This window comes from Muscardinus avellanarius (genome assembly GCF_963383645.1).
Source record: "Muscardinus avellanarius genome assembly, chromosome: X".
Taxonomy (NCBI): domain Eukaryota; kingdom Metazoa; phylum Chordata; class Mammalia; order Rodentia; family Gliridae; genus Muscardinus; species Muscardinus avellanarius.
Window position 1 is genome coordinate 127,103,914 of NC_137792.1, and position 26,044 is coordinate 127,129,957.

Genomic DNA, 26,044 nt, shown 5'->3' on the forward strand with positions numbered 1-26,044 from the left:
TAGATTGTGGTAGAATATGATGTTCATTGTTTGTAATGTTGCAACATTATCTATAAATCAAAGACTTAATTGAAGCTGTAGCTCCCTTCTTTATCTACCATAAGTCTGATGAAGCATTTTTTGATCACTGTTTATTATGTAATAAGAAAAGAAGAAATCTTTTCCTCATAAATCCTGATGATCTGCATTTTAATTGTTCCACAGTATGAATTCTTTACCCCACTAAACAAATAGTGGAAGTTGAGCTTCCCTTATTCGCACTCCCTTCCTCTCTGCACTCAGTAGCTTGACCTTGACCTGTCAGTTGTGTTTGAGGGACCTACAAAAGTGTTTCACCAAACAGTTCTTATGGGTGAAGCAAGCACTCTCCCCACTAGAGACGTTTCCATGGAGATGTGTTCTCAAACACAGGCTGCCAAGACCCAGATCTGTATGCTTCTAACACCCTGAAAGATCTGAATACCTACTGTGTGCCCGCATCATGCCTGGCACTACACAGGGGACTACACTAGACAGTCGTAACTACCATCTGAGGTCTCAAATGTTATCCCTATTCTTAGATACAAAATCAAGGCATCAGTTCACTAGGTTTTCTTCAGAGCCCAGGACAGTGGTCTTTCATTCCTGCTGTGACATCTTTTGAGTGGCTGGTTCCCAGTGAAAAGAAGCTTCTCTCAGTGTTATAGGTTAGAGTATAGTTTAAAACATCTAAAATATTTTTAGAAAGCAGCATTTTGTGTGTGTGTGTGTATGTGTGTGTGTGTGTGTGTGTGTGTGTGTGTGTGTGGTGCTGGGGATGGAACCCAGGGACTTTCTACCTCTGGGTTACACCAACAGACCTATTTTATACTTTATTTGGAAACAGGGTCTCACTAGGTTGCTGAGAGCCTCACTAAGTAGCTGAGGCTGGCTTTGAACCTGTGCGATCCTCCTGTCTCAGCCTCCCAAGCGCGGGGATTACAAGCGTGCGCCACCACGCCCAGCAAAGCAGCATATTTTTAAGAACGGTATTTTTTAAAAAGTGTGCTGATTTTCCTCGTCCTGGAAGTCTCATTTGGAAAATTTGATACAAAGCAATTCCAAGTTATGTAACAATTTAAGTGGAATCCAAACACGAAGCAAGAGTATTATTTTAATGATTTCAATTAAATCAACTTACGAGCTGACAAAATTTTGGAAGTTTTATTTAGAAAAGAGCATGATATTGTCATGCTGACCAATAACGAGAAGAAATTAATGTGTTATAACATGATACCACAAATAACACAGAAAAGAAAAATTTAGGGAGAATCATAAATAATAATGTAGTAGGAATGTAAGTGGAAGCATCGGAGGGTGATTGACACAATAAGGCATATTAGCCAGGAGAAAGTTTCCTGCCTCATCACATAACATTATGAGGACCACATAGAGCTGACTGCAGTGGTACCTTCTATATGGCTCCTGAAATGTTACGGAGATTGGCAATGTGTCGCAGATGATATCATCCAGTATTTTAAGGTGGAGCAGGAGGAGCTGCTCATATGAATCATGTACAAAGATTAATCAGAAAACTGTCTTTTTGAACAGAAGCAAAAGGAAGGACCAACAAATATTTTAGAAATAGGAAATGTGGCTGTAATGTACGGAGACTCGTTTATATAAGCCATGTATGTATACGCATCCATCTCCCTTTGTTCTAGTCACTTTGTGGTATGAAGGAATGAGAAAGCTAGATAGGAGGGACTTATTTAGCAAAAGAGCTACAGATTGGAGTAAGCAAATGGGCAGCATTTTATAAACATTTTTAAACAGATACACAGTAGTAAGTGGCATAAGGAATGCATTCAAAATACCATTCTAAATACCTCTGTTGCTGATGTACAGCTCATTCAAACTCCAGCAAATAACTGGAAGCAGAGACTATGAAACAGAGCCCTCATTTAACTTGCTCACCTGACAGTTGGCTTTGAATTATATTTTATTACTAATTAACCTAAATTAAAAATACCAAGCTCAGAGCAAAACCCTCAGATGGCGTCTCAAATACTAAAACACACACAGTATGGAAGTAACAAAAGATGATGAAAGCGATGACAGCGAGTGTTAATGTGATGCCAGCAGCTTTGAGCTCTTTCTTTCAACGCGGTAGAACGTGATGAAATGGCCAGAGAGGATGGTATATTGTATTTTCCAACTTGGATTGACTAGAAGAGCTATTGACATTTCAGTCTTAACCATGTCTAATACCTTATATGTTTTCTACTGTGTGTGTGTGTGTGTGTGTGTGTGTGTGTGTGTGTGTGGTACTGGGAATTGAAGCCAAGGGCATTCCATCTCTGAGCTGTACCTCCATTCTTATTTATTTTTATATTTATTTCTTGAATTTTTCTACTCGTTTTGGCTTCTTGTAATTATACATCGTTTTATACTTTTATTGGTGCATTACAGTCTCACATCGTAATTTAGTTTATAGTGATAGTGATCTACATGCACAGGGTCTACGTTGCTGAGGCTGGCCTCAAACCTGTGATCCTCCTGCCTCAGCCTCCCAAGGATTGGGATTACAAATGTGGGCTACCACGCCTGGCAACTTGTCTAATACCTTTTAATAAGGTGTGGTACCAAACATGAAATAATTACAAATATACCTAAATATACATATGTATGTGTATGAATATGTATAGATAGCCATGGACATCCATCCATTCCAAAGTCCGTTTCACAAAGGTGCTAGCCTACATAATTATGTTCAGTTTGTTCTCAAGTCTTTGTATAAATATATACTTAAGGACTTTTTGGACAGTGCATGATATATATTATAGACATTTTTCATACATATGTATATGTATATGTGTGTGTGTGTGTGTGTGTGTGTGTGTGTGTGTGTCTTAGGCTCAGCAAAATGCAAATGATCAAATCCAGGGAACTTTGCCGTACCTAAGAACTGGATTGCTAAATATTGCATTAGAAAACTGCAGAAATTTCAAACTCACTGTTACTCCCTAATTACTTCTCCAGAGTGATTATTATTTGGGATCACCAGATGATTATGGTGTGTCATGTTATTGCTATCCTTCTTCATAAATATATATTTTATCAAAGCTTAATCCTATAATTATCCAATAAGTGAATGATAGAACAATTGTGGTTATATGGTTCATTACCTTACATCCCATTCCCTGATTTAAGCCTCTCAGTTTCAGCTCCTTGTTGTGTAGAATATTTATGACAAGTCGATTCTCTTTTCTGGAAGTTAGTGTCATCATCTATAAAATAAAGGGTTGGATTTCAATTAAATAATCCATAAATTCCCTCCCAGCTCTAAAACTCTATTGATTATCCCAAACTATTATACACGATCATGCAGCTCTTTTTAAAAATATATGTATATTTTAAAAACACTTGGTTGACTTGCATGAATTGAGAACTGATTTAAAACTCCTATCAAAACTCCTTTCTCTTTGGCTTATCATGAGGGATGGACACATTTGGAAACACTTAGCCCAAGAAAAGAGAAGCTGTGCAACTAATCACTCTTCTGGTTATTATGAAATAATGACTCTTTTTCACTCTTGGTAAAGATAGACTAAGAGGAAACAAACTAAGAAATCCCTGAGTATATAGTGATACATCAGAAAATGCTATGGAAGCTGAAGATACTTCAGGAAGGTAAGCGTTTGAAGCAAGGTGCTAGCAGATCTCTTGACGATATGCTTTAAAGCCAAGGAGTCTAGACCAGTGGGGTAGGAAGCTCTCCTCACGATGCATGCAGTAGGAAGGCACTTTATGTATTAACTTACATATCTGTGAATTATTGAGTCATTTGTTTTTCTCAGCTCTTCCTCCTGTGAGAACACCCTCAGACAGCCTATGGAAGGTGTACTTATCATAGGCCTGTAACACACAGACATCATCATTGCTATCAAAGTTGGCTCACACACCAAAGTGACTTGATCGATTGTGGAACTGGGGATTGAACCCAAGGGCATTTACCCTCCTAGCCCCTTTCATCTTTTGTTTTGAAACAGGACCTCACTAGGTTGCCGAGAGTCTCTTTACTTCAGTGAAATAATCCATAAATTCGAAATGCATCGCTTTCATGTGGTATGCAAAATGTCTGTGCATGGCAGCCCGGAACTCACTAGGCTGCTCTGGCCTTGAACCTGTGGTCATCCAGTCTCAGCCTCCCAAGTACTAGATTATAGGTGTATACCACCATGCCGGGCTCATACTCCAAATTTATATGTAGTCGGTTTATGTGTATCCAGATGAAAAGACAGACCCAATACCTACCCTACCCTTCCTCTACATAATCAGTTCACAATCTGAATGCATCAGATTCTTATAAATTGTGTGATATCTATTAATCCTTGTAACCACGACGTAGTTTACAAAAATAGACATACGCATAGATTCTGAATGATCATTAGTACGAGTTCAAAATTAAGTCTCAGCTGTTGGGCACAGAGAGGTAGCAAACAGGTAATGAGATCATCCAGCTAAGCTCAGGTGTGGATCTCCTCTTTACAGAGACGCGAGGAAGGTAGCATGGGCTATAGGAATGAGCCAGTCTTAAAGTTGCCTCTTTTTCTAAAGTTTTCTCCTAACATATTCGATTCCATTTAAATATTGCAAGCAGCTGCATTGCAAATGTTAACCTAAACATGAATAAAAAATGTTGATATTTTACTTAGCCTAAAAATAGTAATCATGGGTAGGCTGCTTTTATTGTTATCGTATTTAAAATGTATCATTTTACATTGGAAATACAGGGAGAATTGTCACTGTTATTATGTAATAAGAAAATTTGTTTTGAGTGCATTAAAAATACAGTAGATGATTATTGCAATATAAGGGGAAAAGTTGTTTGCTTTTGACAGTCTGTCAGTAGATATAGCCTAAGAAGAAAAGTATGGTATCTGCTTTATAGAAAACAGTTGGAGAAGGACACACGCTCAGAGAAAATGTTCCCAGCTGCTGTTATTAAAGAAATTTTCTTTTCTTTTTTTTTTTTTGCGATACTGAGGATGGAACCCAGGGGCATTCTACCTCCGAGCTCCACCCCCAGCCCTACCTTTTTATTCTTCATTTTGAAACAGGGTCTCAGTGAGTTGCAAAGGGCCTCACTAAGTAGTAGCTGAGACTGACCATGAACTTCCATCCTCCTGTCTCAGCCTCCCAAATGCTGGGATGACAAGCGTGCGCCACTACACCCAGCTAAATAAATTCTTTTGTAGAACAGAGACTACCTTTTAAAAAATTCTTTCCATTTTTGCTCCCACCTCTGAGTCCATCGCTTTCTTGTGGCATGCAAAGGATGTCTGTGCATGGCGGCCGGGAACTTCTGTTATTTAAACTGCCAGCTGTTAAAATGGATTGAGTTGAGTTGAACCAAAGGAGGAGAATAGCCCATTGAGGCAAACGCATTTGCACAGCCTCCCTTAATAAAATATCATAAGGAATAGCTGGGAAGTTGCCCGCACACTCTCATCTAAGATTGTTAGATTGTAGCTGTGGGAGAAAGAATTATTATTGACTCCCATCAGACAGTTTTGGAGAGAAGGTGAAGAGACTTGTCTCCTGATTTCCTGCACACGTTGTCAAATCAGGTACTTTGAACAGAAGTAGGAAGTGAAGGCCGATGTCCAGGAATGCCTTGGAGCGGAAACTTGTGCTAGTCTCCTGTGACTTCCTTGCTCACTTATTTATTTATTTTAAGGAGTCAGATTGGATTGTCAAATGATGGGAATATGACTGGACACAAACACGTTTATTGCAGGCTCAGCAGCCGTTACATATCATTAGTGAAGAGACAAGGGGCAAGAAGGACCACTTTGATGTCAGTTTTATTTTTAAAGACAAATACGTTCACTGATGAGAGAGAAACTCTCAGGTGTGAAAGTTTAGGGACCAGTAATACTTTAATATTGCCTTTTTTCCCTGTAGGTAAGCATATGACTTTTTAATAGTTTTACGTTAAACTACAATAATGGGCCATATTGGAGTTCCTTTTCAGGACACCAATTACAAAGCAACTGTGACTCATCAGAATCAGTATATTTGTCTTTCAAAATGATCTGGTTCCCACCTAGGTCCATATGATTGTTAACATACCCCCTTGGCTACAGTTAATGCCCAAGTCAAATATTGCAAAGATGATCGTGCTTTTTATTAGGACATACAATTTGACCTTACCTTTCTACCATAAAAGATGATATGCTTTATATATCAACTCTAAAGTTACTCCCATTTTCTGACTTTTTTATGTTTATTCTTCTTGCCAAAGAATGTCTGTAGTTGGCTTGTTCTTCAAAAGCATTTCATTTGCCCTTCTGAACGTTAGCTGTCTTAAGGATCTGACAGCATTATGGGAGGGAATACAAGGTTTAACTTCAATGCGTCCCCTCCCCCCACCAGAGCCAGATTAGTGCCCTCTGTTTTCAGTATTTTGGGGAAGAGTGGACTTGTCCAGCAATAACTGGTACCGAGGCAAAACCAAAAGAGTAGAGACATTCTAGGAAAATACAGTATGTGTGCCCAGCATGGCTTATGGCCTTGCCCTACTTCCAGGCTCCTACCATGTCCTCATAATTATTTCTTCTCTATTGTGACTTTTTTAAGTGAAGCACATTTAGATGTCCCACATGGTTTGAAACAAATCAGAAATTCATGTCCTAAATGTTTCGTTAGTCAGAATAATTAAGTTGATCGGTTCGGGGAGCAGTGGAAGCAAAATAATGGGGTCATTGAAGCAGTCAAGCTCTAATGGGAACCCGAGCTCATTCAGATAGCAAATCTAATAATTGTTCTACACCTGTATGCACAGTCCCATTGAGCAAATTCACAGTAAAGGTTTAGTGGAACTGTTTCAATGTTGGGGCCCAAAGGGACTTGCTACTGTTTGCACAAGAAAGCACTGAATATTTTTTGGCAATATGGTTTTTTTGCGATGTGTTAACCAGGCTCTGTGTACATGTGGTTGTGCCCTCTAGTTACCGAGGGAGAAAGAAGAGGGAGATATGTATTTCTGAGAATGGTTTTCTTACCATGTAGAGATAATAAAGAGGTTTTCAGAACCTTGCCACCTGGAGGCAAAATGGGTTGACTTGAGCTCAGTGAGTTGTTGAGGAGGAGGGAGGAAGGACTGGTTATCCTATGCAGACTACTAGCAGTGAGGGTCTCTTAACCCTTTCTCTTCCTAAATAAGCTGTTATCAAGTATGATTTGAGTTATTGAAGTAGAAAGGAGCAATTAGGCATTCTGTAGGGACGCAGTGTTTCATTTCTCCTCTGTCACTATGTGGCCGTAAGAGCAAATTGACTGCCTTTGATTCTCCTACAAGCTATCTAAGGAGAATTGACAGACCTAAAAATATTAAAGATCTAAAGAGTGGAAAGATGAGTTTAATCCTGCCCCATAATGACTGTTGAACTAACCAATCTCCAATAGAACTCTATTGCTGGAGGCTTCAAAGCACACAGGGAAATTAAAAGATTTGAAATATATCTTGGACAACTATGAAAGACAGATATTGCTAGCTCACTTTGCCAGAAAAGGCAATCAAAGCCGAATTCACTTACCTAAAATATAGTTTTCATATGTGTACAAACTCATATATTCAAATGAGGTATTGTCCTCTAATCTTTTTTTTTTTTTTTGCTTTTCATGGGATAAGCAAAACAGTGTATTCCTCTAAAATAATTTACCAAGTGCACGTTACATAGTCCAGGCATCAAGAACATAGATGAAAATGGCAGCGATAAGTAGGGGAAGACAGATTGCTCAGGAACAATCACAGTAAAAAGCTCAAGTTAACTCTAAATTTAAGCAGGACTTTCCCATGTAGGAAAAGAAAAAAGGAGAGAAGCATAAACCAAGAAGGGAAATGGCAAGGGGAGAGCACTGTATAGACAAGGATGAGCCAACTGTTCAGCATTGCTGGACTGTAGGCGTGAGAGGATAGAAAAGCCAATAGTCATGAAAGGCCTTATAACACAAGGGGTTTGGTCCTTTTTACTGTATGGGTGATGAATCCTCCTCTCAGGCTTTAACTCAGAGTATAACATAATCAAAGGTGCCTAGTAGAATGATTTTCCTAATGGAAAGGAAGGTGGATTGGGTGAGGGTAAGATGAAAGTCAGCAAAGAATTCAAAAGGAATCTACTTTAAGAGCCTAGGCAATACAGGAAGGCCTGCCGTAGGGTAGTGGTAGTGGAAATGGTGATATAATTGATCCAAGAATAATTCAAAACAATTAACTAAACTTGTGGAGTAACTGGAGATAAGAGTTAGAAAGGAAGGGGTCTGCGATGTTTGACTTATTTATTTAATGACTTGCCATATGATGGGTCCATTAGTTTTCTGGGGCTCTTACAACAAAGTGCCACAAACTAAATAGCTGAGATAACAGAAACTTACTGCTTTATACTCTGAAGGCTTGAAGTCCAGGATCATCCTGGCCATGCTACCTCTTAAAGTGCTTGGAAAAACTCTGGTCCAGCCTTTCTCTTGGCTCCGGGTGGTTTTCTGGCCAGTATTTGACATTCTTTGGTTGGTAGAAATATCACCTTGATATCTTCCTTCATCTTCACATGACACTCTCTTAATGTGTGCTTATCGCCAATATTGTTTCCTTATTATATGGACATCAGTCATAAAGGATTAGAGCATGCCCTAATAAATTAATTTTAACTCATGAGTTCTGCACAAACCCTATCTCTGCATAAAGTCATCTGGTTCTTATATATGTGTACTTAAGTATTTCAATATATGAATGGGGGGTACAATTCAACCCAAGCATGATTCTAATCATCAACATAAGAAAACATGTAAAGGAGGGAAGAGAATGAAAAGAAAGGAAATCGGCGTAGTTTGAATCGTGAGTATGGGGTAGCTCTTGAACAATCAAAAGAAATATTAGCAAGTGATTGAAGCTGTAGCCTAGAGCTGAAGACATACAGAATTGGGAGCCACTGGCATAAACGATGTTGGAGTAGTTGAAGTCTTTCAAGTACACCCAAGGAAAGTCGCTTGTGGAAGAATATAGAGTAATAAGGACAAATAATAAAAGCCTGAAAAATTGCTTACACATTGGGGCAGGAAAATAGTAGCTTAGAAACAGAAAAAGATCAGGCGAAGAGGTAGTTTTAAAAATGAAGGCAGTATAATAATACACAAACCAAAAGAAAGAATTTCATGGAAGGAATAATTGTCAACAGCATCATGTGCTATAGAGAGAAGGAAAGAGATATGAAGACTGAACAAAAAATTCTAATATGGGCAAAATGTGATATTGATTCAGGCTAAGCCTATTACTCATCATGGAACATGCCCTGTATTCAGTAGAATTTCATTCTATTCATATTATTAGAGAAAAGAAAAATGAATTTATTTATTACAGTATAAAATTTTATACTTGCAGAAATTGTATTTTTCTAGATCATCCAGTTTTTATAATGTAAAAGAAAGTATTCACTGTTGGAATATCTTTCAAAAGGCAGTTAAATAATCCTGACAGAGAATCTTTTAGAAGCAATATGTACAAATTCTGCCTTGGTCTTGAAATTTTGATATTTATGGTTATTGTATTTTGTGACTAGTGTTCAGAATTGAATAAAATAGAACACCCCAGAATGAGATTGTAATGTGGTTGGTCAGAAGAGAATCTTCTAAGGAAGTATCTTTCACTTCAAGTCATTGTCCGTTTTTCTACAGTCAACACTGGAGCTCTCGGGGCTGCTACATGTCATTTTATGTACTATTTCACAATCCAAACATACATATTAGCTTTTTCCCTCAATTCCCCTAAAAACAAAAAGCTATCTCTGGAACGAGCTCACAATTAGGTCCAGGATAAAAGAATATGCTGAAGATTTAGACTGTGTAAACTATTTATTGTCACACAGGAATATGTGTAGATGGGAACGAATGGGGTATTTATACGTCTCGAAATCCTCATAAAAGTTTGATTCGGAAAATAATCAACATGTTTTCATTCCATGGCTCTGTAGTGTTAAGAAAGCTAATAAAGAAGTAGAGGATTCATTCTCTGCATCCTCGCAGTGTCCTCTTGGAAAGGCATAAAATGATATTCAGCAATGTGTAGCCGGCAGTAACCGAGAGTGGATTGCTGCAGCCCTAGCTAAGTCTGTGCTGTTGGAGTCCAAGGAGAGAAAGATCAGTAAAGGCTAGAGGGAGCCAGGGGAGGGGTGGAATCTGAGCTCGACTTTGAAGAGTGGGTAGTCATCAATAGAAGGGAGGGGGGAAGCAGAGTGGGCAAATCATCAAAAATCTAGAATATGTCTAGGTGTGTTTGTTGAACAGGTAGGAAGCGAACCTAACCAGAGTCAAGGGCGAGTAGCAGAGAATGGGAAGAGGGGAAATCTGATTTATTGAATGGCATTTGTGGGGAAACACTAATACAAACCAAGTAAGTATGCATCACATAAATTTCTCCTTTACTTTTTAGCTGCCACAAATTTTAGAGCCAATTTTATTACACACGTATTCTAATCTCCTTGAGCTACTTCCTTTAGCAGGAATCTGTTCACTTTTATCTTCATATGTCTTATCTTGCGGTGAATTTTAATCTGGGAGCCCTCTGAAGTCCTTTTGAAAGTTAACTTGTTAAAATTTTTCCTTGCTGTTTTGTCTCTTTTCCCCACTTCAAATTAGGGTTGAGTGAGGTTCTTCTTATTTTAAATCCACTGTAGCCTTTGAACGAGGAAGTAAGGTCTGTTTTAGAAGACTGCTCAGAAAGGCAGGTTGGTGAATTACTGGAAGAGGAAAGCCTGGGCAGACTAGTTAGTCTAACTAGTGTACTGCCTCACTCTGGAATCCCCAGTAATTGACTTAAAATTATTTCTAACATACTGTTATATCCGCAAGTTAACAAAAATAGGCAGGGATGCTGTATGCTCTGATAATTTTAATAAAACTATAAAACAGATAATCATAAAATTAATATTCACACAAGGTGCCAACTTATGCTATGTTTAATAGCGAAAGATTTGGTTTCTGATGCAGTTATACATTTTCACCTCATCGATACTAATGTAGGACATCCCTGAAGGAAATGGTACTAGTCATTTTAAGGTTCTGTGATAGAACTCAAGGTCATCAGGCTCCATAGTGAATGAGAAACTCTCAAATATTAATAGAATATCAATTGCATAACTTGTATAGTTGTCTTGTTCATGTGTAGATAAGGCTAGGATTGAAATCTGGAAACATGAGGATCCAATCTGTTTATTGCTAGAATCAAACAGAAACACTATTTGGTATATATTAGTCACTCACTTTACAACTAATGAACTGTTATAAGTTGGTCCACAATGATTACTTTCTCATAGCACATTAGGTCACATTATGAATGTGACACTGTCCACCATGTCACAGGCTCTAATGTGTATGATTTGTTTGTATTATTATGGGGAGTATATCCCGTCCCATGATGACTCCGCTGTGAAGACTTCATTCATACACTGCACCTGATGTTACTTAGCTTTCAGGTAATACAAAAGCAAACAAATGTGTATGTTGGCCATGATCTGTATAAAGTCATCAATGCAGTGGTTATTTACTGGGTGAAAATACAGCATATGCCTCTGTCAACATTTTTTTACTGAGCCATAAAAATGAAAACAATTTTTTTTAATTTCCTAATTTAAGAAATAAGGGAAAGCTGGGCTTCACTGACTACTTCTTCAGTGAAATTGTCCACAACACGGGGAATTGCATAATATGATACGTGTCTTTGTTATCTTGGGCTCTTTTAGACCAGAAACTTACCCTAGACACCTTTAGCAATCAAAAGAACTGCACTTCTTCCTGCGTGTCAGTTCATTCTTTTCATTTCTCTTGAACTGGCTTATTACCCTATTGAACGGTGCCCTTTTGTCACAAATTATGCCTTATTAATTACTAGCCGATCTTTGAATTGGCTGTCTCTGGAGGATGGGATGCCTTGCTTCCCTATGCTAATATTTTCATATAACTTGTTCCTATATCTGCATATCTATATGAATATTTGAGCAGGGCAGTTTGAGTAAGAAGTAGTATAGGCATGTCAGGCACAATGTCCTGAGATAACTGTTTTCTCTCTAAGAAAATATTACCTCTTTCCGGGTGATGGGAAATGCAAATGTAAGTTATATTCATTGCTTCCACTTATTCCTCAACCTTCTGCAATCTGGCTTCTGCTCCCCTTATTTCACCGAAATGGCTCTCATTAAGGTCTCTAATGACCTCCATATTTCTAAATCTGATAGTTTTCTGTCTTTATTTTACTGCATCTTTCTACAATATGCGATATTATTGCTTGTGCCATTTTTCAAAATATCTGCTCCCTGGGAGTCTATACCACGTACACTCATGGCTGCTTTCCTGCCTCTGAGTACTCACTGTCTCTGTCCTAACCAGGCTCCTCTTCCTATGCTCATCTCTCAAATCTCAGGAGTTGCCAGGACCTGAGCCTCAGCCCACTGCTCTTCTCACGCTTCGTATATTCCTGAGTGATGGTTGCGATGGCCGTCTAAGTGGTGCACCTCCCAATCACTTTCACTCCTTCCAGGCCTCTCCCTCAGACATTGGGCCTGCTGGTCAGCTCCACGGGAATGTTTTAAAGGCATCTCCAACTGGACAGATCCCAAATTGGACTCATCATCTTCTCCTTGGATGCACCTCCTCCTCCTATGTATCCTAACTGATGGAATCACAATTCCATCAAATGTGTAGGCTAGAAATTTTAGAGTCATCATAATCTTCTCTATCCCCACGTCCAATTAGTCCCTAACTCTCACCTAGTCCTTTTTTAAGTTCATCTGCTACATGATCAACAAATTTCATTCTCTTCCAATTTCATTCCCTTTTGCACATGGAAAGAAGTTTCAGAGTCTTAAAATGGTGCACAAAACCAGTTTATGTTCTGCCCATAGACCCTGGCTTTTTTCTTTCTTTTCTTTCTTTCTTTCTTTCTTTTCTTTTTATATGTTCCTATATCATATATATATATATATTATATATATATATATATATATATATATATATATGTTTATATAGGAACAGTACTTAGGATGGAACCCAGGGGCATTCTACCTCCAAGATACATCCCCAGTCCTATTTTTTAGTCTTTTTATTTTTTGAAACAGGATCTCACTGAGTTGCAAAGAGCTTTCCTAAGTAGCTGAGGCTGGCTGCTAACCGCTATCCTCCCGAACGCTGGGATTACAAGTGTGTGCCACCACGCCCGGCTAGTCCCTGGCTTTTAATCATCACTGACTTGTTTAGAGTCCCATGCACTCCCCCATCATTGTCTCTCCTTTTCACAGAATATACTTCCCCTCCACTCTAATGTATCCTTGGTCTTTAGCAATCAATTACAAAATTCCCTTCTCTGGAAAGCCTTTCAAGAGGTACCTTCCCCAAGACTTGCCTTGGTGTTTTGCTTTTGAAGAATACACCCCTCATCAACACTGTATTCTTGTTGTCTGTATATGCTATCCCAGTTTGAGAGAGACCGACTTGAGGCAAAGGGCGAGACTTTTCATTTTAGTATCAGGGGATATAATTTAAAATATCAAACATAATCACTAAGGACTACATAACAGAGTACAGAGGAAGCCTTATCACATCTTTCTCAGACTAATATTTTTTTCTTGCAGTACTGGGGATGGAACCCAGGAGCACTCTGCTTCTGCACAACATCCCCAACCTTATTTTTAATTCTTTATTGTGAAACGGGGTCTCACTCAGTTGCAGAGGGCCTCACTAAGTAGATAAGGCTGACTTCAAATCTGCGCGATCCTCCTGTCTCAGCCTCCCAAATGCTGGGATTATAAGCGTGCCTCATCACACGGCTTCCTCAGACTAATTTTTAAAACGAACGGCCGTAATCACTACAAAGCACCTGCCTTGAAAGGAGAGACTAACTCATTCATTTCTGCATCCTTTAGCACAATGCCAAGCACATAGCATTCAAGTAAATGACGGGCCTGCGTTTGAACAGGGGGACTGTGCCCATCGTGAGAGCAGACTCTGCTTATAATGGCAGCACTCCCCCTCTTTCTTGTGAATAGGTTGCACAAGAAACCAAATTAAAGGTCAGCAGGTTGACTGGTGACTCTGTTGTCCTAGGGAAAGAAACACAAGCGACTGACTGGTTGGACTAGATGCATCATTCAAGCCAGGCTGGGATCTCTAGAAATAATCTCTTTCTACCCTAAGGGACAAATCTGTCCAGACAACTGGAATCCTAAAGTAAAGAAGTAATAGAAAGCAGTCTGGCAGCATTTCTATACCCACTGGATGACAATAAGAAAAATAAATAAATCGTTATAAAAGATTTCCATTGCTTCCCAAGGGCATAAAAAAGCCATTTCAACCTAGGATGACTTGTGAAATAAATAAAAAATCAGAACTTTGATGAATTCTGATTTCCTAGCCTATCATTATTAAGTTTTTATTTTTATAGGCTAATCTGAAAGAGTGGCTAAAAATTGTCATAGTGCCATAATGAAGCTGTCTAGACTTGAAGTATAATAAGATCTTGATGCTAAAATCTTTGGAATTCGACTCATATAAATTATATACATAATGCATTTATATTTAAATTTTACATGCATTTATGCATTATATAATTTTATATTATAATTGTTACATAAATATGAATTTTATATAAAATATAAGTTTTAATCTCTATCAGTACCATGTTGGTCCAGTTACATTATTTCTTTTAACTACCTTGTTAGGCAGGTCTTTATTATTTCAGGTTCTCAAAGAGGAATTTACATTTAGGAAAACATAATTATAAAGTGGCAGAATCAAGATATGAACCTCATATGGTCATGTACTAAGAACTTTGACCTGTCCATAACACTAAAGCTTGTATATCCATTATAAGTAGAGACAGCTTCTCCCTTGAGGCTTACTGATTGATGTTTGTTTGTATGTGAGTGTGTGTGCCTTTACACACATACACTTCATGCCTATTAATAGATTAATATGGATCAGATACTAAATTATCTGATTGAGTCTTGTTAATACCTTACAGTATAAATACTAATATTTTTATTTTTTAAGTGGATCATATTAAAAATGGCATCCATTCAGACAGTGCTTGGTCCCCCCCCCCGCTTCCCCTTTCTTCCCCCTCAACAATGAGTGTCCAGGTTGACCATGCTCTATTCATACTTTTACACATATTCTAATGTAGCTCCTCCATTAATCAACCTCAGCCTTCTTCCTCTCTTACCCTTCCATTCTAGCTTTGCTGAGGTTTCCCCTCCATTATCTGGAGTCCCTCTGGTTTTCCTAATACTCCCCAGTTTGGGCATATTAGAGAAAACACATGTCCCTTCTCTTTCTGTGCTTGGCTGATCTCACTTAACATAATGTTCTCCAGGTCTTTCCATCTTCTTGAGAATGGCACGATTTTGTTCTTCTTTATAGCTGAGTAGAATTCCACTGTGTGTATTCCCATAATTTTGTAATCCACTCATCTGTTAATGGAGACCTAGGCTGGTTCCATATTTTGGCTATTATAAATTGTGCTGCTATGAACATGGGTATGCATACGTTACTATAATTCTCTGATTTCAACACTTTTGGGAAGATACTCAGGAGTGGTAGAGCTGGATCATATGGTGGATCTATTCCCAGTTTTCTAAAAAATCTCCACACTGATCTCCATAGTGGCTGAACTAGTTTGCACTCCCAACAACAGTATAAAAGAGTTTGTCTTTCTCCACATACTCGCCAACATTTGTTTTATTTGACTTCTTTCTGTGTGCCACTCTGATTGGGGTTAGATGGAATCTCAGTGATTCGCATCCCCCTGGTGGCTAATGTTGTTGAACATCTTTTCATGTATCTATTGACCATTTGTATCTTCTTTTGTGATGTATCTATTCAGCCGTGGCCCATTTCTTGATTGGGTTATTTGTTTTGCTAGTGTAGACTATTTTGAGCTCTTTGTATATTCTGGATATTAGCCCTCTATCTGAGTGGTGGCTGTTATAAGTACTAATATTAAAATCTCCTTTTCATACATGAGGAAATTGGCGTTTCAGAAGGTTCATTTTGCAAGAATATAAATGTGAATGGGGACTAATGAGTTAGAAAAAAATGCATCTGATGGTCTACATTAATAAGTTTAAAGACAACTTGTCTCAGTTAGCTTTACTCCATTTTCCTAACTCTACTAGTATAAATGGTGTTAAGGAAAAGAATAATGAATACACAGTGCCAGACCATGCTCCTCTACCTCCATACAGTGTCACCTGCACTATTATAGGAAAATAAAGATAAAATAAACAGAATGCATGCTTTGCTGAAAATGGGTATCATTTGCCATCAAAGCACAGAGGTTTTTTTTATTTTAATTTGTCACTTGTAGACAACATGTTGCAAAGCAGTTTTAAAGTCTCATATGATTTTATCGTTGAAGAAAAGCTCTCTCCAGATGAGGTGATGACATACTTCCTTATCTGTTGGGGTTTTTATTCATCTTTGTGGAGCAAGTCAATCTTTTGAAGAGTCATTTTTTAAGACTTGAATTTCTTGAATTTAGAATATAAGATATCTGAAATATCTTCAGAAAGGATAACAGTATCTGAAGACAAATTTATTTATCCTCTGAAATTTGTCTTTCCCAACAGGCAACATTCTATGGCCCTATTTAAACAGGACAGAAATGACACCTGTTTTCTGTCTTTTCTTATTATACTGTACTGAGCGATGGTATAATCAACAAGGAATTAATTCAAAGATTATTGAATACTACACTGCTCTTTCTGTAAATTGGAAGCAGTATGTGCTTTGCAACCGAAGACTGAGAATTTAACATTCTATCTAGGTTTCTCCCCTAATTTGGCAAATTAATCATGTTTAATGGCAAAATTTCAGATATTCAGGGAAAATATAAAAAGAGAAACTGTGGTCCTACCATTCAGAGATATCCATTGTTTTTATTGATATATATCCTTTCAAACTTTTAAGAAGTATAATATTTTGTTATAATATTTCTTTCAAAAATACAAATGTGATACAAATCTAATGTAACTTGCCTTTCTTGTTTTATAATGTGGACCTCTTTCTATCCAGTGCATATAGGCCCATGTAATCATTTAGACCGGCTGCATAGTATCCCAGAATATGTAAATTCCACCCTGTATCCAATCCAGTGATAACATATAGGCTCTTGATGATTCTTCTAAAACGAACACTGAAAGAACAGCATTTATATTTCTGCCTTTTTCTGATAATGTGAGGACTGGCTTTGTTCCAATTGACTTAAAAACCAGGAATGATTCTTTGCGACTTTTCATATGAATGCTAAGTGGCTACTTAGTAGCCATTTTTATTCACCTATAGGCTGGACCCAGCACTCAGGTTGTGCATGGATTTGCATTAGACACTAAAATTACAAATGAACTTCTGTCAGTTATGAATATGAAATTGAGAAGCTGTGTTTTAACTCTGCCCTAATTGCTCATAGTTAAAACAACTGCCAACTGGCTTCAACCTTGAGGGAGAGTTTATATTTTAAAACAATGGCACCAGCAGCTGCTGAAGTGGCTGTAATATTAACCACAAAGGCTGCCTTTGTCCATACAACTGGCTAAGTAATTAAGCACAGGCTAGCATGGGAAACAACACTAATGGGAAGCAGCTGTTTTTAGGATCATGCATTGGAAAGTACAGGGTAAGTATCTTCTCCACTCAGAATCGTGGACAGGGGTATCAATTCCTGTGAGCTAGTACTGTGGAAGATGCAGACATCGTGCAGAGGAAAGGGCTGCCATTTCTTCCTTTTTACTAAAGGCAGCGAGCTGACTTCCCCACACAGTACTGGAGCTCCTTAAACCAGAGAGTTGGGCTGAGGGCTCTAAAACTTCCATCATCAGCAAACAATAGGTAGCCTAGGCTCAAGAGATAGCTTGCACAGTTACAAACCAAAAGAGGAGATAGGTAGCCTTAGAGTGATTTTAGAAACAAAAGCGAATGACAGGTAAGTGTATTCTAGGTCAGCATATCAGCAACAAGGCTCAGACAGATTACAAACAACTGCCGCGGAAAGTGACAGAGGATTGTCCATCATATGATCCAAGTCAGAGAATTGGCTGATGCCCAGTATTCTTAGTCATAGGGATCTGTGCCCCACACAGAGTAGAAAGGCACCGTGATGGCAGGTGGTAGTAATGAATTGCCCCCGTAGCCTCAATGTCATTTAATAGCTAGTTTATTCTGTACCGCCCCACATGGCTCCTCAAGCTCTCACACTGCTGAGCACTCCTGGCCCAGGTCATTGTCACCTGTGCCTTGATCAGCTTTTCTACCGTCACTCTCGATAGCGCTACCTAGGCTTCAGCAACAAAAGCCCATAAGGTGATCTCAGAGCGCGCCACTTCTGCTGAGATTTTTTTTTTTTTTTTGCTATTGTTGTTTTGTTTTGTTTTGGGGGTATAAATGCTGTCTTCTATGTAACCACTTCAAGACTTTTTAAAAACTAGAATAAAAAACCAAATCACCTCTTCATGGAAACAGATACCACTATATCTTGGTCCTTACAACTGGAAGTCTGGCCAATACATTTTCTTTCATTTCATTATTTTCTTCTTAGAGAATGAAAGAGGCTAAAGATGCACAGACATTCCGATTCCCTCTTTATACATTCATTGCTTTTCATGACTCCCCAGCAGGAAAATTTGGTAATTAAATGATATAAGGAACTATACTCACTTTTCCTACTAATCAAAAATTAACAGCTATCTTTTTTTTTATCTCTGATGGAAATCTCACCTGTCTTTTAAGACCTAAATGGGATGAAGTTTTCCGTGACCCCCAATTCCTGCTCTTAAAGGATATCATTTTCTCTACTCTGAACCTCCATTGTACTTGAGTATAATATCTACTGCAAGACACATAGTTTCATGTTCTAATTTTTGGTATATTTATCCTTTTCGCTTCAGTAATGTGCAAGACTGTTATCTGCAGATTGTTTATGCCATAACAATTTGAAGATGGACAGACAGATGGAAGTCTTTCCTTGTAGTAATAGCAAAATGCATTCCCTCTGTTTAAGCAGCATAGCTAAAGGTGAATTCAAGGATCATCTTCTGATTCATTGCTAAGGATTTGGTGATTATGTAATCAACTGTTTTTAAGAAACTGCTGCGTACAAGCCATTATGCTAGACACCTTAAACAGATCTCTTATAGTCTCTGTGGTTTCTGCTGGTTTGCTCTTCATTGGAAGTTTCACTTACATCATTCCTAATGTTTACTCTCAACCTCTCTTTTATTTCGTTCTGGGGATTGAATGCAAGGGGGATCTCTCTCCAAGCTATACCCCAACCCATACACACACACACACACACACACACACACACACACACACAGACACACACACACACACACACACACACACACATATATATATATATATATATATATAATTTTTTAATTTTAAAACAGTAGTTAAGTTGCTAAGAGTTGCTAAATTGCTGAGAGCCTCACTAAGTTGCTGAGGCTGGCTTCTAACCTGCAGTTCTCCTGTCTCAGCCTCCCAAGTACTGGATTGACAGGAATGCACCACCATGCCTGGTTCCAACTCTCAATCTCATAGAAAATTTGTCATAGGGCCCAGCGTATTCTCTAGTCAAGAAGCAAAAATAATGCATGGCTAATGTAGAAAACCAAGGACATTTTTAAAATCTATTTACTAGTTTTGACATTGAGTGCAAAGATAATCAATAACAAAATCTGTGGCAATTGAAGTACTGAATAATATACTGATTTTATTTTTGCCAGTATCATATTTTTCTGAAATCCTTTGAAATACTCAAGTTATCAATTATGTAAATGGTAGTCATTTAAAATCCTAAGAGGTTGATTGTACATGTTATGAAAATATCATGTTTATTATAGATAAAAGTAAGTATTGCCTATTTTCCACATTCATAGCTTAATATGGATTAAGTTTTAATGCCTTAAAGTAATATTGTTGTAGTATGTGATTTTACTTTTATCACGTATTTCAATCTTCCTAAAGTTACTATAATTGAGTTTGTTTGATAATGTACCTTTACATTGCTATGAGACTTGATAGTTTGCGAAATATGAGGTTCATAATAGAGATAGAGAGTAGAGTTACTACCTGGCAGGGAGGATAAGAAGAAAGTGAAATATAGAAAAGTGATTTCATCTCAGTACTGCAGTTTTGTAAAATATAATTTGTTTTTCCCCTAGCACAGCAGAGTTTCACGCTGATAACAAGCGACTGAATTAATAAATCCATTGCAACTATCGAGACTTTTCCTTTAATAACATAACGAATGCTGAGCATTAAGAAAAGGAAGGGCGTTCTTTGTACAGACGTTACCCTTAGAAGATCTACTACATCCCTGAGCATAGACAAAATACCCGCATCGTATCCTCGGCAATATCAATGTGAAAAGAATTTGTGCATCTCAATTAGGATACTGTATTTTCCACACAAAAGCATGCTGTTTCCTGGAACACATTTGCTTATTTTCCAATTGGAAAGACATTTAGGGGTCTATTTTGTTATCATTACATGTGCTTAACTCCAATTACGGTTAATGGGAGTTGTGTGTCTATAGTCACAGTAGCCTCTGAACTATTTTAACATTATTGCTTTCTATTACCATCATCATTAAAATAACTTTCCTCTCTTCTGCCAACCTGAACTGCCACAGTAATCTGTGTTTCTGTTTTCTTTGCGTGGATTTATTTGCATGTAATGAAGGATATAGATTACACAACATGGCCTGTTTGGAGTTTTTCAAACATTACAGTGTTATTGATCTGAGAACAGGGCTAGGACTATTTAATTGTTAAGTAGAGGCAGTTGATTGGTTGGCTCTTAGCCATACACTTTTGCACAGCATTCTGTGTATACAATTCCACTGGAATAAAACAGTCCAGTGCATTTAATACCCGAGGTATCTAGTAGAATCCCAAACTATAAAATATAAAACCCACGAGAAAATAAGTTTCACCACCTAAAAGCACTAGAAAACTAAAGCTGACAAAACTATGCATTTAATTCCAGCTATTCAAATTTTTGACAAGGTAAAAGGAATGAGAGTAAATGTAATATAAAATGTCTAAGTGTAAGAGTGCTGTTCTTTGGGTTAGTGCTGGACCCTGATGTATTTCCAAAAGAAAAATGGCTGGCTGTCAGAAAAACTGACCAGAAGACAGGGAAGGAGGCCTTGTTAAGACTTCAAGAAAATGAGGAGCCTGAGGAAAACTCTTAAAAACCTCGCTGGGGACCTTAGCATCACTTAACTCATTGGCAGTCAACAGACATCTGCCCATTTTTACTAGGATCAGCCTAGGACCCACTGGGCTTATTTTTCAAGCTGTGTTATTTTTAAGTTGTTTTATGATTATAACATGACATGGAGTGCCAAAATGTACCCTCAAAATACATGTTTTAAATGAAAATATAAAGGATGGAGACTTAGCTCCACCAGACATTAAAACAAGTTATTGGCACAAAAATACAGAATATTTTAGTATCAATGGAACAGAAACTGTACTGTAGCCATTTTAATATATGATAAAGGAGATACAATGAGTCAGTAGAGGAATTCATGATTATTCAACAAATGGTGTTGGGACACCCATGTCTTCTTAGTAAGAAGAAAAACTGGGGAAAAAAACTGTGTGGAAACTTATCTGGCATTGTAAAACAAAATATAATACAGAATATTTTAAAAGGTAAATATAAATGTATATGATGTACATTCATAAACATATCAATTAAAATCACTAAGCCAAACATGAGAAGGAGGGAATGGGGTAGGAATTGGGGGAGGGCTAAATGAGTGATGTGTGCATGTATGCCTCCACCATCATGTATCCCATTAAGATGTATGACTATAATGCACCAAAAAATGGGTTATATAAAGTTGTATATGGGTTATATAAAGTAAAATATAAGTAAAAAGAGCAAGAAGAGATAATGATTAAATGTTTGTAAAATGTCACTTTCTAGAAAAAGATTTTCTAAGCTTAAAAACAAAGGAACAAATCACGATGTAAAAGATGGAGAGAGTAAGTTACCTAGAAATGGTAAAAATGAAATGATAGGTTCCTAAAAACCCACAGCATAAGACAGGGAATCAATATACATAGGGAAATATTTCTAATAAAAATTTCATTTGGTTAATAGCTTTAATATTTAGTGTTCAAAGTAAAAACAAAAGCAGGAAATAGTATCACGATAGATAAATAGGCAAAAGGACATGGTAAAATGCGAGAAAAACTAAAAGAATAATTACATATGAAAAGTTCTATGTTGCTAATATTTGAAGAATTAAAGAAAGAATGAATCATGTCATTTTTACTTTTTATATTAGCACATTTTAAAAATATTAATACTAACAAGGAGATAAGATAGACAGATTCATATACTGCCAATTGGAATTAAATTAATAAAATTATTCTGGAAGACAATTTCTACTGTATTTTGTATACTTTAAGAATGCTACTACATATATGTCATATGTATGGATATAACTGGAAGGTATGCTACTCATAATAGCCAAATATTGGAAGCAATGTAAATATCCTGTAGTAAAGAAATGGTTACGGTAATTGTGGCATATTTACATAATATGAAAGGAAAAGTATGTCACCATTCAAAAATCATGTTTTCAATATCATATTCTACAAGTTTAATGACATGGAAATTTTTACAATGAATTACTAGATTAAAAAAAAAAGTAGAACACCAAATTGTATACATATAGTTTGACTTTGGATTTTTTTACACAGCATTCTGGTAAAAGCGAGGGGGGAAAATCTGTTCAACTAATAGAATAAATGTCCCCTACCAAGGGATAAGGCATAAGCCTGATGTGACTGCCACTGTCCAGGCATTTCTAGTGAGTGAAAAAGTGTACCCAAGTCAGAAAACCTAAAATCACAGAGAAAAACATTAGCCAAATAGTTTCAAACAAGGGGGGAAATAGAAGTTCATGTGAAAGAATTTTAGTAAAGTAATCTAAAATAAGTTATTTGTCCTCTCATCACTGTTTGAGATACGAATAGCTACTTAGTGGACATTTCTGGAAGCAATATGAAGTTTCCTGAGCCTAAGCTGCATAAGCCCAGATCTCCACTTTCTCTCTTTGCTGTGTCTACCTATTGTTGAGAAAATCTTCAGTACCAACACTTTTGAAGAGCTTTGGAGAAAACATAGTTCACTGTGAGTCACATAGGGGTTCTTTCACTTTGCTTACCAGACAACTAATTTACACTAGAATGGGATATTTTGTAACACCATGTGCAGTACATACTGAGCACGGACTTGGCTCAATGTTATTCTGATATGTGAGACTAGTATTCATGGCTAGGGAAAGCATTGATACATCCTTCCTTCAACAACATTAGACACCTAAACTTGAGGGGAATTAATCATGGAAATGGCTGCGTGTGTGTGTGTGTGTGTGTGTGTGTGTGTGTGTGTGTGTGTGTTAATTGTTAATTGTTGTATTTCAAACAATTCAGTGATTTTTTTCAATCTGTAATTCAAAGAAGACATGACTCCAAGCACGAAAAGTTATTAGATTGCTAACCATTATGATGTGAAGACAGATAGAGAGAGATAGAGAGGGAAAGACCGAGAGAGAGAGAGAGAGAGAGAGAGAGAGAGAGAGAGAGAGAGAGAATGAATTCCAATTAGGACTTGATCCCTACCAGACTAGAGTATAACTAAAAATTTCATAATTAAATTAGTTTAACATAAATATAGAGAATTGAAAATAAATCAAGAGATCCAGATCAACAGTTGCTACCAATGGTATTTCTGGATGCTTGTTGACTTCGAGTATAGGACCTCCAAAGCACATGCCCTTTTTTGAGCTGGTTCAGTTCTCTGGGGATGCTAACATCATCCTCATACCTGACAGCTTTGACACCAAATGCTTAAATGCTAGTGATGCAATGCAAAGATTATTTTATAATCTCCTTTTTAAATATGTTCTAAGAAGTCTCAAACCAATCTGTATGCCAACTAGTGACATCTAAGTAGTAAGTAATAAGCCCTTTATTTAGGAATGTTATCTTCACATTTTTATCTGAATTGTGATCCATATCACAGACTAAATAATGGATTTTTAAATCCTATCTTTAAAAGGATACCTAAACAATCCATCATTCAGATATATCTCCCAGTTAGAAAATGACTCTTGCTTTGTTGCATTGTGAAACCCTGGTTAGGCTTTAAGCTTGAGGCTGGTTGGCCAGGACACTCAGTAGGTGGTGTTAATGAAGCCAGGGTCCCTTTTTGCTCTGGTCCAGTCAGTTTTTCTCTATGTATTGATCAAAGAGTGCCAGAAATCAGTCAGAAGACACTAGCCCAAATGACAAAGGCACTTTGGCCAGACCTCATCACTTCTCAGTCCTTCCATCCCAATATGCAGACAGGATGTGTTAGTTGAGTATCATCACCTTAGGGGGAAAATGAGCAGCTTGGGAGGTCCCAACATGTACCTCTGAACAAAGCAAGTCTGATATTTGGGCAGTAACTCTGAATCATAATCCCCCATCATACCAGGGATTTGCTGTGTAACCTTCATCACTAAAGCAGAGATAATAGGATGGAATGAACCGGGCTTACCTCTGGGGGATGTTGTGTGAATTCGCAAATTAACGAGTGTAAAGTTTTAGCATTTATGTAAGTGCTGGTGGTTGTCATTATTTCTAGGGACCTGGTCTTAATAGAAAATCTAAGTATATTGTGCTTTTGTCAAAAAGGGATTTTCACCCACATCAACTGCATTTAAGCTGAGCATAAAACAGAGGTGATAATAACATAGTAGTGATCATCGCAACGCAGAGCTGTGAACCTTTTCCTATTAAAACTAAAACTATTTTCAGCAACTTTCAATGCTTTTAAACTTTGCTTTCCAAGCCTTTGCCAACAGTCATCTTTACGGTGATTATTCTTCCTGTGATGGGTAGGAGGAATGGGACCTATTCTGGTCCCATTCATTATTCATTTCCATAATGACTATATAATGTATTGAATTTGTTTACATCATACAATCAGGCAAACTCGGGAGCTGGTTTGATTGCCACATATTGCAATCATTGTGAAACATAAAAACTCTTTTTTGCTCTGCCCACGCTAGTGTGCTCTAGAGGTAGCCAACATACAAATTGAAAACTCATGGGGAATTGAAGTGCTTTCCAACAAAAGGCACTGTTACATAGATCCTTTCAATTTAACATCTTTACCAAGGAATTTTGTTGTCACCTGCTATTTCCAAGGGGACTGTGTTTGAGAGAATTCTTCCATTTCTTTTATCACTCTGACTTTGCTTACCAAGAAAAGTCATTTATTGCTGATTGCAGAACTCTTGAACTCAGCCTGGCAGCTGCAGTGTGAACTCCTCAGATCTGGGCTCCTTGTTGCTTATTTACATAGTCATTTGAAGTGTTTTTTTTTTTCAGGACTGTTTAAAACCCTCTCTCGACCTGACATCATGTAATAGCCAAGATCTGAGGCTCACTGTGTTTTTGGTTCTTTGTCTCTTTATCTTACAGATAACAGACGGGTACCTTTGGAAAGGTCACGCTCTCGCCACAATGGAGCTATCTCATCTAAGTGATGCCTGATGCCAAAGAATATGAAAATATTTAAGTAAACAAAGTCATCCATTTTTGAGAAGAACAAAACGTGCACTCAAGGGTTGGAATGAAAAAAGTGCATTTCTGCAAAGGTCAAGCTAAACTGGCCGAAGTAAAGTGCATGTGTGAAACTATGAAATGACTCCTCCCACAGTTACATCCATCTGAACACATTTCTCAAGATTAGACATGTTTGTTTCACTTTAGTGGAAAGATGCCTGTTGTTTGTTATTGTGTGCAACCTGACCCCGAGGATGTAATTATAAGAAAGTGAAAAGTGGTAACGTTTTCGAAACTATTCAGTCTGTCAACAGTTTAAAATCTTAAATTTCTAGGTCACTCCCACCAAAAACAAGGAAGAGGAGAAAAAGTAGAGAGAGGAACAATTATGCAAGTTT

General features: G+C 37.5%; 1 protein-coding gene across 2 annotated transcripts in view; it reads left to right on the forward strand.

The window, feature by feature from the left end:
- Nucleotides 1–25,627, forward strand: part of DIAPH2 (diaphanous related formin 2) — a gene marked incomplete at both ends in the record, with an annotated part of 850,504 nt that extends 824,877 nt beyond the window's left edge. For both annotated transcript variants that reach the window (XM_080719289.1, XM_080719290.1), the window contains one exon: nucleotides 25,563–25,627. In XM_080719289.1, the coding sequence (XP_080575415.1) occupies nucleotides 25,563–25,627 (65 nt within the window). The remainder of the gene's footprint in view (nucleotides 1–25,562) is intronic.
- Nucleotides 25,628–26,044: the final 417 nt, after the last annotated feature.